The 12,674-nt window shown below is 59.9% G+C and overlaps 1 protein-coding gene across 28 annotated transcripts in view; it reads right to left on the minus strand.

The window, feature by feature from the left end:
- Positions 1-2,697: 2,697 nt before the first annotated feature.
- The window catches only part of Begain (brain enriched guanylate kinase associated), a 38,557-nt gene continuing 28,580 nt past the window's right edge, over positions 2,698-12,674 (minus strand). For 14 of the 28 annotated variants that reach the window (XM_078050878.1, XM_078050867.1, XM_078050862.1 and 11 more), the window contains 5 exons: positions 11,344-11,538; positions 10,134-10,200; positions 9,068-9,175; positions 5,863-5,946; positions 2,698-4,828 (listed from right to left, as the gene is read on the minus strand). In XM_078050878.1, coding sequence (XP_077907004.1) covers positions 3,485-4,828; positions 5,863-5,946; positions 9,068-9,175; positions 10,134-10,200; positions 11,344-11,538 — 1,798 coding nt within the window. In that variant the 3' untranslated portion in view covers positions 2,698-3,484. The remainder of the gene's footprint in view (positions 4,829-5,862; positions 5,947-9,067; positions 9,176-10,133; positions 10,201-11,343; positions 11,539-12,674) is intronic. The other 14 variants (XM_078050880.1, XM_078050863.1, XM_078050866.1 and 11 more) reach the window with 2 other exon arrangements.

Genomic DNA, 12,674 nt, shown 5'->3' on the forward strand with positions numbered 1-12,674 from the left:
CTCTGCTTCTGAGCCTGTTTCCTCATCTGTAAAGTGGGCCAGTTGGCAGGAGCAGGGCACATGAGGCAGAGGTGAGGGCTTTGTAGCTCATCTCCCTGAAATGCCATCCACACCTCTACCTCTGAAGTCCCTTTCTTTTCCAAGCTTGAACAGACCCAAAGTTGTGACAAACAGAACCAAAGTTGTGACCCTCCTGGGGCAGGGGGACAACTGGAAGCCCACTGTGATGGCTTCTTAGGGCCATCCCTCTGGGACGGGAATGCAGGTGTGGGAGCTGCTGCCGGCCTGCGCCTCTGGCTGTGGGGCTGTGGAGTTGGGAAGAACAGTCGGGTGTGCTTGGTGCTCCTGTCTGTTTCCTTTTCCAAGTGTGTTCTTCCAAAGAGCAAAGACTGACTTTGATCCTTGGCAAGGTGTTGGGGAGTTCACCATTTGCAATTTTAAAATAAGAAAGCTAAATTTAGGAAACAGAGCAGGAGTGAAGAGCGTGGGCTCCTCTCCACCCACCTTCCTGGGCTGAGCGCTCACCTTTATCTACCTTTAAAACCCCAAATGCCAGCTCCAAATCTGTGCTGGGAGCAGCAGCTTCATCCCGAGATACCTGTGCAGGCTGTTGGCTGCCTGCTAGCCTGTGCACCGGTTGTGGCTGCGGCTTTTATTCTGAGTGGGACTTGGGTTCACAGCTCCTGCGGTGTGACCATGATCCCCACCAATCACTGAGAAAGCTGTCTCTGAGGGGCCAGGGCTGCCTGACCCTAAGGATTGTGCCTGACTTCCAGTCCTGCTAGATCCTCCATAAAGTGGGGCTGCCTACTGTCTAGAGGGGCCCTGGAGGTGATCAGCATCCTCAGGCTGCAGAAGGGGAAACTGGGCCAGAGGGGACCTGGTGCTTTCTGGGGCGGCATGGCCCGCTGGCTGCAGAGCCCAGCTGTGCTCTGTCGAGTGGAGGTTGAGACATGGATGGGTGGGTGGGTGGTGTGTGCACAGGAGGAACCTCACTGAAGATGAGGCAGAGGAGCAGGCGAGGAGGAGGGAGTCTCACCCTGGATAGCCTGGCTGGCCTGGCTGCCTGGATAGATGGGATCTTCCAGCAGCAGCCATCTAGCTGTGGCAACAGGTCAGAAGGCCTGAGCCCTTGGGGAGGCCCTGGGAGTATCAGCAGCTCCTGGAACTCCCAGCTGTCACATCTGCGAACTTTTACTCATCCCTCAGCACCCAGCAGGAGTCACTCCTGCTGACCCCTTTCACTCTTTCTCTTGGAACAGTGAGAACCCTCCCCTATTTGGATAACAATGGGTGCTCTGTACCTGAAGCCCTGGGCCCTCTGTACTTGAAGCCCTGTTATATCAGATGCCTCCCAGGGGAACCAAGTCCCTGTGGTCAGCATAGCTGGACAGCTGGGTTCAGCACTGGGGAGAACAGGGAAACACCAAGCCCCAGCTCAGGGAATTTGGGGAGAGAAGATGTGGGCCAGAGCTATAAGCACCTAGGAGTCCCAGTGTCCTGCTGAGCCAACTTAGAGCCAGGAGGTTTTGGAAAGGCAAGTGTAGGTTCCTAGCCACAATCCCCACCCAGCCCTGAGCAGGTGCCCAACCATCTGAAGTGCTCTGGAACAAGGCAGTGGTAGCTCCAGCTGTGGCTGCCTTTGGAGGCTGGGGCAGGACTTCAGGCATGAACCTTGTTGAGGTCTCCAATGAGAAGGGCCTCCCAACACCTGGAGAAGCAGATATGATACTCCTCTGGAGGAGGAAACTTTTGTCCTAGGCCTGGCAGAACCCCCCTAGTACACTTTCAAGGACAAGAATGAGCATGCATCAAAGATAACCAGGAACATAAAGAAACATGGCAACATGAGCAGGAACCAAAGAAATAGACCCACGTGATTCCACATGATGGAAGGAGCAGACACAAGTTTGAAATCAGTTCCAGGGAATAGGGAGTCATAGATGGTAGCACAGTGATTTGCAGGAGAAACAAACAATGTCTGGAAAAGGAAAACACAGGCAATTGAAATTAAAAACTCGGTGGTTATTTGGCAGCTGAATGAACACAGAATCAGTGGAAGACATCATGTGGATTACAGCAAGGTGACAAAATTAGGGAAATGGTTAAGGGAGAGCAGGGGGTACAGTTGGAGGGCTGCTACAGGCCTGCTGGCAGCCCAGAGAGAAAGAAAATGGACTGAGAAATATATTTTTAAAAAACAATAGGGTGGTTTTTCCAGAATTGATAAAATACACCAATCTACAGGTTCAAGACTCCCTGTGAGTCCTAAGAAAGGCACCCAGGTGTACCTTTGGGGAACTGCAGAAAGCTAAAAGCCAAAGAGAAGCTAAGTGGCTATGAAGAACACAGCTTCCAGGCTAATGGCGAGCTTCTCATCCCCATGGGAGCTAGGGTACTGCAGGAAAGACCTGCTAGCGTCTGTCCCAGGCAAAAACAACACTGGGGCAGCGGTAAAGTGGGCATCCTCAGATGATAATAGATTGCCATCAGCAGAGCCACGCTCAGGGGAGTTTGAGAGTCTGCTTAGATGGGAGCAGCAAGGCGCGAGAGGAGCCGTGTTAGGTCGTGGGACGGCAGGGCCAAAGCTGTGCAGGAGGGAAGAACTTGAACTGCTGAGGAGGACTGCTGAGAGCAGGCAAGGCCCCATCTTGGCTGCATGGAGGTCAAGGGGGGAAAAAATAAGTCACACGCAAGTACTTCCCACTTGTGTCTTTTATTGATGAATGCAAAACACAACACTGACGGACAGGCATGCATCACGGCACACAGAGCAGGGGTCGGGGGCCTCATACATCTGAGGTAGAGTAAGGTGGCGCTGGGAGCAGGGTGGGGAGGAGGGAGCACCGGCCATACTGGGACGTCGTCCCGGCCCCACTTGGGACTAGGGGCCACGGAAGAGCTCAGGGTGTTGTGCTGGCCACACTGGGAGAAAGAGTCAAAACATTTCACATCCCGAATGGGTTCACTGCCCCTCCCCATGGACAGAGCGGTGGGGTCCCCTTGTCATCGGCTTGCTGGGTGTCTCCTCACGTGTGGGGCTTGGTCTTTCCCTTTTCAGGGGCAGGCCCCACGCACCTTGCCCGAGAAGTAAGAGCTTTGTGTGGAGAACGCCAAGGCTGCCCGGCCAGGCTGCTGGGGCCAAGCGCGTTAGAAAGACCCTTTTTCTCTATAAAAATAGTTTCACTTTATAAAAGGGGAATGCTCACCTCGGGTGGGGGTGACAGTGCGTGACAACGTTCTAAGTGGGAAATTCCAAGTGGGAGTTCCATAGTAACGAGGCTGGGGTGGACGGACAGGATGGGGAGCGAGGGTCCCCGTCTCAGACTCTACTGGGTTGTGGAAGAGGGGGTGTCGGGAGCACAGAGTCCTCCTTGGTGGGGGCTGGGGAGTGTGGGTGTCTGGGGAGGGACTGCCCCTCTTGGCTTCCACATGGGTGGGGCAGTAGGGGGCGTAGGCCCCGGCCGCGGCCTTTACGCAGCGGTCAGTTGAGCAAGGTTCCGTAGAGCTGGGCTTTCGTGAGGCTGTCCTTGCGGCTCAGCCCCGAGCCACCAGTCCTCGGGAAGGCCTGCTGGGGGCTGAGGCGGGCGGCAGGGTGCATTTCCGGCGAAGCCTCCATGGAGCTAGGCTCCAAGGAGTCTCTGGAGCCGTGCTCAGGCTCAGGGCTGCTGCCAGCTCCACACAGCTGCACCCCCAGCCTGTCCCTGTCTCCCTCGCTGGGCGCATAGCCAGGGAGCGGGTCAGCAGATCGGCTGGGGCTGAGGCTCAGGTCGCCACCTGCCCGCAGGAAGCAGGGCTCTGCCAGGTGACCCTGGGAGAGGTCGTCGCCCTCTGAGAAGCTGTCGGCCTTGTAGGTGGCATAGAGGGGGCTGGCGTGGCCCTCAGCCTTCTGGCCTGGGCTGCCCCCGCTGCCACCGTAGTAGCGTTCGGAGAAGCTGCAGGGCGAGGCCCGGCCCGCGGTGCTGGTTGGATAGGAGTAGGCACCAATGTCCTCTACGCTCAGGGGCCGCCACTGACCCCGAATGTCTTCTCCAGGGAGCCGGGCGGACCCCGGCTTGGCCCGCAGGCTCCATAGGTTTGGGGGCATCAGGGCCTGCTGGGGGCCCGGGGTGGCTGGGAAGCGGAAGGACTCAGCTGGGTAAGGAGACACTGTCCGTCTGAATCCTGGGGCCACCTCAGCCTCGAGTGGGGCTGCCGCCGCGGCCGCAGCCTTGGCGAAGCGAGGGCTGCCCTCGTAGGTGGCAGCTGGCGGCTTGCGGTTGAAGAGCTCGTCTCGGCTGTTCAGGTAGATGGCCTGCTGAGAGGCGGTGAGCGTGCTGGCCTGCGCGTGCTCCTTCTCCTCCGACGTGGCACTGAAGCTGGAGTAGGAGCTGGACGTGGGCAGCGAGCCCGCGTAGCCCGGGAAGGCCTCGCGCCGGAAACCAGCGGGGAAGGCCGCTGCCTCGGCCTCCTCCTCCTCCTCTGCAGCACTGTCCGTGGAGTTCTGGGCCCGCAGGAAGCCCACATCTGTCACGGGTGCGTCCTCGCTGGGTCGCCGGTCACGCCGCCGTTCTTCCGGGCAGTAGAGGGCTGTGTCGCTGCAGTAGATGTCTCCTTTGTATGGGGGCCGCGGGGCCTGCTTCTCCACTCCATCGCGGAAGGCCAGGTCACGGGCCGAGGCATCTGACAGGTGGGAGGACAGGCTGGCGGGGTCAGGCTTCTCCAGCACCTTGGCGATGACGCAGGTGGGGACGCTGTCGGCGTAGGCCGGGTGGCAGAGCTGGGAGGGCAGGCTGCAGCCGAGCTTCTCCATGTGCAGGCTCACGCGCTCCTGGAAGTCCGAGGGCAGCTGGAACAGGTGTGAGGGGAGGGGAGGGTGGGGACGAGATCACAGTCAGCACGGAAGCCCAGCCCTGGCCCTGAGGCTGAGGACCACGGTCAAGCGTGACCGACAGGCAGGCTGACAGACACGTGAAAAGGGACATCACGCCGCAGGAGCCAGGGCCCAGGATGCCGGGTTGAACAAGTGCCCAAGCACACGGCTGTTGTCAGCACCTGGGGCTCCCTGGTCATCTCTACCTGCCCCACCCATTCCCGGCAGGGTAGACAGAGCCCAGAGTCAGCCCAGAGAAGCTGGGATGGGCCTGGCTTGGGCCTCACTCCCTGCTGCTGCCCAGGGGCTGACCTGCTCTCAGGCCCATGGGTTCTGGGCACCTACCCCAGCCCCACCCTGTGCTGCCGAAGGAGACAGACTCAGAAACAGATGCAACAAAGATTGAGGCCAGGGTCACGCACCCTGTGGCTCCCGTGCCAGTGGGCGATGTCCCGCTACTGTTTGATCTATTTTGTGAGCGTGTCAGGTGTGGCCTGGGCCCAGGGGAAAGGGGAATCGGACAAGGGCCTGGGTGGGAGGCTTGAGGGTGGGTGGGCTCTGTCCCGTCTGCTTCTGCACCTGACAGGCCTGGTTCTGAGTCCAGGTCTGCTCTCTGCTCACCATGGCCCTTGGTCAATCCTGTTCCCTGAGGCGTGTTTCTTGTCTCTAAAGTGGGACTGTCATTGTGCCCAGTCCCCAGGGCTGCTCTGAAGTGCGCACGCTCTGGATGGGGGCTTGCAGCAGAAACAGGAGCAGCCCCAGAGGAAGCAGAGGAAGAGGGGTGGGTACAGGGAGTCCTGGAGAGGGCCACAGGCTGTCCAAGCCAGGGCAGGCAGGATGCATGGGGACAGTGAGGCCAGGACCCGCAGGTGTGAGGAGGTCGAGGGGCTCAGGCTCACCCGGCATCTTCCTCCTCAAGGGTGGGGGTGGCCTCGGGGTGGGGCCGGCCCAAAAGGAGCCCAGAGTGGTCCTGGGACAGGGTGGGCCTGGCTGGGGCGGGGTCACGTTACCTCGGACACCTTATGGGCCCTGCCGTAGGTCTGGCTGCACTGCAGCAGCTGGGCCGCTAGATTGCAGTCCTTCCTATAGAGCTCCTGGAAGACAAGAGAAGGCGTTTGGCGCAGCTCGCCCTGGCAGGTCCCTGCTGCCCTGACCAGCGCCGAGTGGCCAGTGGGCAACGGGAAGGCGGGCAGACCCGGCTCTGTGGCTGGCAGGACAAGGACGGACTCCCGGCCTCATCCCTCTGGGCTTTGCGTTCCTGCCCGCAGGTGAGGGCCTTTTTGAACCTGGAGCTGCTGGTATGTGCAGGGTCCTACCAGACAGTCCTGCTGCTGCCCAGACGTGGCCCGGGGCCCTGCTGAGACAAAACCTCCCACAGGTGGGGCAGTGGAAGTGTAGGCCCCAGGCCTGTCCACCAGGTCTGCTCTCCCTGCCCCTCAGCCCCCGGGGGTCCTTCCAAGATGACCTGGTGGGCAGTGACAGGCAGGAATGAGGGTGGTTCCCCAGCCCCTGCCACCCTTAGTCTCAGACTTGCTGCTCATGCCCCACTCGGAGTATTGCCTGGCCATGGGGCTGGCTGGGGGGGCTGGGCTCGAGTGGGAAAGGTGTGAGACTCTGGGTACAGACAGGGACTGGTCAGCCTCCAGAGCTAAAAACAGATGCAAACAGTAGGACTTAAGGGGATTTGGCTGACTTTGAAAATCTCTGTTGCATGTGCCTGTGGCTGCAGAGGCCTTCACCCACTCCAGACCCATAGCAGGGTTCTGACCATCTACCTGCCTTGCCCTGTGGTGCTCCTGGCCAGGGCTGCTGCCAAAGCCCAGCTTGGCCAGGACCAGTTCAGGCAAGGTGGTGCACAGCATGGGCACTCCTTCCTGCCTCCCCCATGTCCTGGAGCCTTCTGCACCCCCACCCTCACTGAGGCTGGTGCCCCAACTGGCCTGCATAGTGGAGGGAACCTAGGTCTGCAAACCCCTCTCCACACTCCCTGGGCCTCCTAGGAATAGTAAAATTGAGTGAGAACTGGGAACTGGCCCCTGTGAGGCCCTTGTGAGGTTGCCTCATAGAGCAGCCAGCTCTGGTACTGCCCAGCTAGCCTGGCTCTGCCATTGCACCCCCACCAGCCCAGCCAGTAGGGGATGCCATTTGGAGGCCTGGGACAGTTTCTGCCATGTACATGGTCCCCAGAGTGAGGACATAACACTGGCAGGGCCCCTGGCTGGGCACTGACCATGTCAGAGGGTGTCAGGTTCAGGTTCTTCCCAAGGGGCAACAGTTGCTGGCTCTCAGGGGAGAAGCCACGGCCTTCTCAAGCAGAGGGAGGAGGGGGTGCTGCACCTACTAAGAGCCTGGTGCAGTTGAAAGGACCCGGTGGCCTTGAGCCCGAGCTCTGCTCTGCCTGTGAGCCACTGCTGGTGATCTGGTCACTGAAGCTGGCTGTGCCTCAGTTTCCACACATGCACTACCCACACAGAGATGTGCCAGAAGGGGTGGCAACTTACACAGAGGGCCTGGCCTTGCACTTGAGGAAAGGTCTCCCCATACCATGTTCTCTATGCCTGCTGCGAGAGCCACACTGCGTGTAGGAGTGGTCTGGGCTTGGGGCCTCCTGTCCCCACCTCTGGAATTGCCTCTTCACTATCAGAGGCCCCACTCCACTCAGCCTCCAATCCCAGAGTCCCCAGATCCCAGGCTGCTCTTGGCCTCCTCTTACCTGAGCTCTCAGCAGCTGTCACCCAGCTGGCCAGCTTGCTGAGGACCACTTCCTCCTCATGTGGCTTGGGCCACCACGAATGCCGGGTGTCTCCCTTTTGCTAGCACTCACTCTCAGTTGTCCTTGCTAGTTCCAACTTATTAACTAACTTTGGAGAGTCCCTGTGGCCTGTAGCCTCCCCTCTCCTCCCCTGCATGCACTGCCTTGTGACCTCAACCCACACGCAACAGGCTTGAATCCAGCTCCACACCCTGGTACCCAACCACCCTCAAGACCGTTCTCTTTGGATGTGCTGTGCACTTCTCAAATCCAAGCCTCGCTGCATCCACACCAACCCCTCCACAGGTGGCCATGCCTTGCTCAGGCTGTGATCCCTGGGGCTCACTAGACTCATCACCTGCCTGCACGCCACACCAAGGGCTCGTCCTGTTGCCTCTACCTTCAAAATGTTGCCAGGAATGAGCCCTTTTCCCCACCTGCCTGCCACCATCTTGGCTGCCACTGCTCTCTGTCCTGTGGATTATGGCTTGGTCTCCTCTGACCTTCCTACCGCTGCCCTCAGCAGCCCCTGCACTGTGTCCTCACTAGCTACCAGCCCAGTGGAACTGTAAGTGCAGGCACACTGCCTCTTTGTTCAGGAGACTTCGGGGGCCCCTGCCTGAGACTACAGTCCAGATTCCTGATGGACCCTGTGCAGTGAGGCTGTGCCCCCCCACTCCCAGCTGCAACAGCCCCTTAGCTTTTCTCTAGGTTGGGCTGGGCAGCATGGCCCTTCAGCTGGAAGAAGTCCTCTCCAGGTGTCTGCAGGGCCTCCCCCCACCCCTGCCTTCAGGTCCTGGCTCAAGCAGCCTGTTCCAGAAACACCCAGCCAAGTCTGCAGACCTTGCCACTGGCAGCTCCTTGTCCTGCTCCTGGCTCCTCTCCTCTCTGCAGCAGAGCCCTTCTACCATCTCCAGGGCTGTGTAGTTACTGCTACTGTCTGCCGTCCCCTCTCTGATGTCAACTCCATGTGGGTGGAGGGAGGGGTGTAATTTTTTTTGCCCGTGCTGTTCATATCAAAGTCTCAGGATAGCTACATCTGGCAAGGGGCCCATCAATGCTGAGAGCATGGTCGCTGGAGAGTGCCCACCCATCTCATGGGGCCTCTGAGGACAGGCCTTTGGGCAACACTGGGGCGAGAGTCCTGAGTGCCACCACCCCACCTGGGGCCAGGAAGCTTCACCCTGGGTGGGATAACCTGGCCTCCCGTTCCCTCCCTAACTCAAGCCCTCCCAGCAGAGGGTCTCTTGGGGATGCCTCAGCCCACCTGTCCTTTCCCAACTGCACCAGCACTCCTCCAAGTCCTGAACACTTTGCCCAGCCACCTGTCCCCGTGCCAGGTTGGGGCCAAGCCCCTTGGCTTGGAGCTCCTCCAAGTCAAAAAGGCCCAACTGCCAGTGCTCCCAGGAAGTCCCCTCAGATGTCCCACTGCCCTCCGTGGGCCAAATGCACACGGCACTCACGTTGTCCTCTGACAGCTTGTCGATGGTCACCTTGGCCTCCAGGAGGTGACTGTTGAGGGCGACAATCTCATGGCTCAGTGCACGCTTCTCTTCCTCATAGTGCTGGCCCTGCGGGACAGGGAAATGGAAGGAGGTGGTCAGTGGTCAGGTCTAGCAGGCTAGCTCAAGGCCTGTTGGATTAGGCCTCCTGTGTCCCAAGAGCCTGAATGACATGGTGCTGGGGGCCCAGGTTGTAGGGGTTAGGAACATGGACTGACCCAGGTTTGAGGCCAGCTGCACCACTGACAAGCCCGATGACCCCTGGCAAGTCACTACCTGCCGAGCCTCGGTTCTTATCTGCAACACAGGCCCACAGCATCCTTTCCCAGGAGTCTGGGGATGGCTTGTGTTCTGTGCCTCACAAAGCCTGCCCACCTCACTCGACAGATCAGGAAACTGAGGCTCAGAAGAAAAGGGGCCTGTCCAGGGTCTCAGCAGAGCCAGACCAGCCAAACTATAAGGAACCTGTCCTGACCCCCAAGCTGGAGTCGCAGATGCCTTCTCTTTAGAGTCAAGACCAGATGCCCAGGGCCACCGTTGCTATTGCTCCTGCCAACACACAGAGAAAAGGCTAACACCAGGTGCTATGTGGGTTTCAAGGGTCTCAACCCCCACCAGGGCCGGGCCTGGGGAATGTCCCCAGGAAGGGTGGGTTAACGCTCAAGCCCACCTCAGACTCTCGAACCACCTGAAGGAGGGCTCCCCTCAGTCCCTGGGCAGCTGAGCTGACTCCATCCCAGCGCAGGCCCTCTGTCCTGCAGCTCTGCTTACACAGCCAGGCAGGCTGCTTGACCTGATGCTGGCGCAGCCCGGGCAACCTGGCCCAGTCCTGTCCTTGTCCTGGCAGTGCCTCCCACTCAGTGACAGGGGTAGAACCAACCCAGTCCCGGAGCCATCAGGAAGCGAGATCTGGGACTCAGCTCCTGAATGAGCCAGGGGATGCCAGGGGCCACTTCTCCCAGGTGCTCAGAGTCACAGGCCCCAGGATGCAGTGCTGGATGGGGAGTGGCAGCGGGGTGACCCTCACCATGCGGTACAGCTTGCCCTCCAGCTCCTGGTTGATTCTCTGCAGTGCCAGGTAGTTGCTCTGAATCCTGCAGCAAGAGGGAAAGGGTCATTGCTATGCAAGGTCCAGCCTTCCCGCACCCCTGTGGCTTCGCGCCTTTTGAGCAGGCTGGAGCTGAACTTCCCGTCCTGTTTGCCCGCCTTGGTTGAATGTGTGCTTCCTCCCAGAGCAGAAACCACCTCATTAAGGCTGAGTCTCCTCCAGGCTTCCCTAGGCCAGGCCAAGGCCTTGTTGCCCCCACCCCAGCAGGATCTGTGGTCCTGTCCTCTGTCCCCGCCAGCTTGCTCACATCTTCACATAGCTCTTACAGTCCTCGCGACACAGCTGACAGCGCAGCTGCATGTTAGTAAGGAAGAGACTGAAGGCATGGGATGGACCCAGGGCGCGAGTCTAGAAGAAAGGAGGAGTGGAGGCAAGCCTCAGGTGGAGGCTCTGTGGATCCCCTCCAGTGGCAGGGTTGGGGGGAAGCTTCCATCTTCTACACAACCTTTGGGTTGCGTCCTCGGCCCCAGCTTGCCAGGGGAACTGACACAGAAGGGCGGCTATGAGGCAGGCAGGGGCAGCGGCCGTGATGGGGGTCTGGCCAGGCTTGGTTTCCACACAACAAGATGGTGACATCGGAAGGCTCAGCAGGATGGGGCCATTCAGGGAGGGACAAACAGCCCTCCTGGCAAGCCCCCCTCAGGACAGCACCAGCTGGTTCTCTATAAATATTTAAAACAAACTAAGCCAACAGCAAAGCTGGCCTTCGCTTCCATTCTCTGTGTCAGATGCGAAAGTGCATGAGGGGTGAGAGACGCCATCTTACAGAAGCAGTGGTGCCGCTGGCCAGCGTCCAGCCCCAGCCGCTCCAGGAGGGGCCCCAACTCTGCATCTGTCTCCTCTCCAGGCCCAGACACCGCGTCCCCATCAGGACCCAGGGTGCCACTGGGGATCCTGCTGGGCCAGTCGCCTCTGGAGACTGTGTCTCTGTCGTGCTGCCGCCACACCCAAAATGAACAGGAGTGAGGGGCTCGGAGTGGAGCTGGGCATGGAGAGGGCGCGGGGCGGAGCCTGTCCCTGCTACCAGCTGACCCTGTGTTCAGGTCCTGGCCTGCTGCTCTGGGCACAAGGTCTGACTTCTACCTGGGCAGGCAGGAGCCTCCTGCGGCAGCTCCCCCAGGGGCCTCACCTGCGCAGCTTCTCGGTGACCTTCTCTAGCTCCTCCTGCGCGCGCCGCAGCTCGATCTCCAGGTAGTGGCGCGTGGAGTCGAACTCCGTCTCCAGCTTCTCCAGCTTGTGCGTGGTGTAGGACAGCCGCTTGCGCAACTCTCCCTTCTGCTCCTGCAGCGCACTGCAACGACATGCCGCGGTGGCCGGCCGCGCACTGAGCGGGCAGCCGGGCCACGCGGGCAGCTGACCAGCTGATGTGTGCCATGGGTGCATGCCACGCCCAGGTCGCACTCTCTCACTCGTGCACACACACAGTTGCCCCCAGCAGTGGCACTGAGGACTTCCAGCCCCAGGGGTCAGGGGCTCTGAGCCAAGTGCCTCTGCTGCAAGTAAGTCCCTATGGACTTGGAGTGGAAACTGACCCCAGAACCTTGCCAGTGTGTGTGGGTGGCTTAAAGGGCCCTGGTACAGGGAGCACCATTGGCCCCCAGGCCTCCCTTGGGAGCTGGCCAGGGATGCCAAGGCCGAGTCGGCAGTGTCATGCTTGAGACCTGACTTCCCTTCCCCTGATTGACGGGTGGCCCCAGAATACTGTGTCTACCTCTCTGGGCCAAAGAGAGGTTTGGGGTGACACCCCATGCCCAGGCAGGACCCAGTGCCCTGCCTGCTCAGGTCCCCTCGGGAAGCCTTCCTGAAGCCAGGGGCGCTCTTGGGGCTCCACCTTCCCACAGACTGGGGGCTCCCCAGGAGGCCACCTGCTTGCTCACGGCACCGCCCAAGACACCAGCTACCCTTCTGAGCCGTCAGACAAGGATTACTTGAAGTAAAGTTGGGCACCAGGCGAGGGCTAGTGGGTGACCTGCCCCAGGAGCTGGTCGTGAGCTCCCAGAAGGGCAGGGGCCACCCTGCTTTCCCCGGGGTCAGGGTAGGGGCCTGTGCACCAGTGCTCTGGAGGGGGGCAACTTCTGGCAGGTTTGATGTGGGGTGCACAGCAACATCCTGACCGTGGGGGGCTAGAAGGGGTCAGGTGTCATGCTGGAGACCCCGCAGGGCCAGGAGCCTCGACTGCTCAGATATGGGCAAGAGCCTGTGTCCTCAGGACCTCCCCGACCCAAACCCAGCAAGGGAGGGATGTGCAGGGACTGGGGAGGGTTTCTCCGACTCCCAGGAACAGGACCGCTTCCCCGGCCCCATCAGGAGCTTCCTCAGTCTCTGGCCTGCAAGTGAACCACACGCCTTGCACCCATGAGCCTCCTTTAAGCATTATTGGATTCCTGCCCAGGTCTACATTTTTAAAAATAAATAAAAATAAAGAGTTGCTTACATGCTTGAAAATTTCACAGAAGGGCG

The sequence above is a fragment of the Ictidomys tridecemlineatus genome, chromosome 5 (genome assembly GCF_052094955.1).
Source record: "Ictidomys tridecemlineatus isolate mIctTri1 chromosome 5, mIctTri1.hap1, whole genome shotgun sequence".
NCBI lineage: Eukaryota > Metazoa > Chordata > Mammalia > Rodentia > Sciuridae > Ictidomys > Ictidomys tridecemlineatus.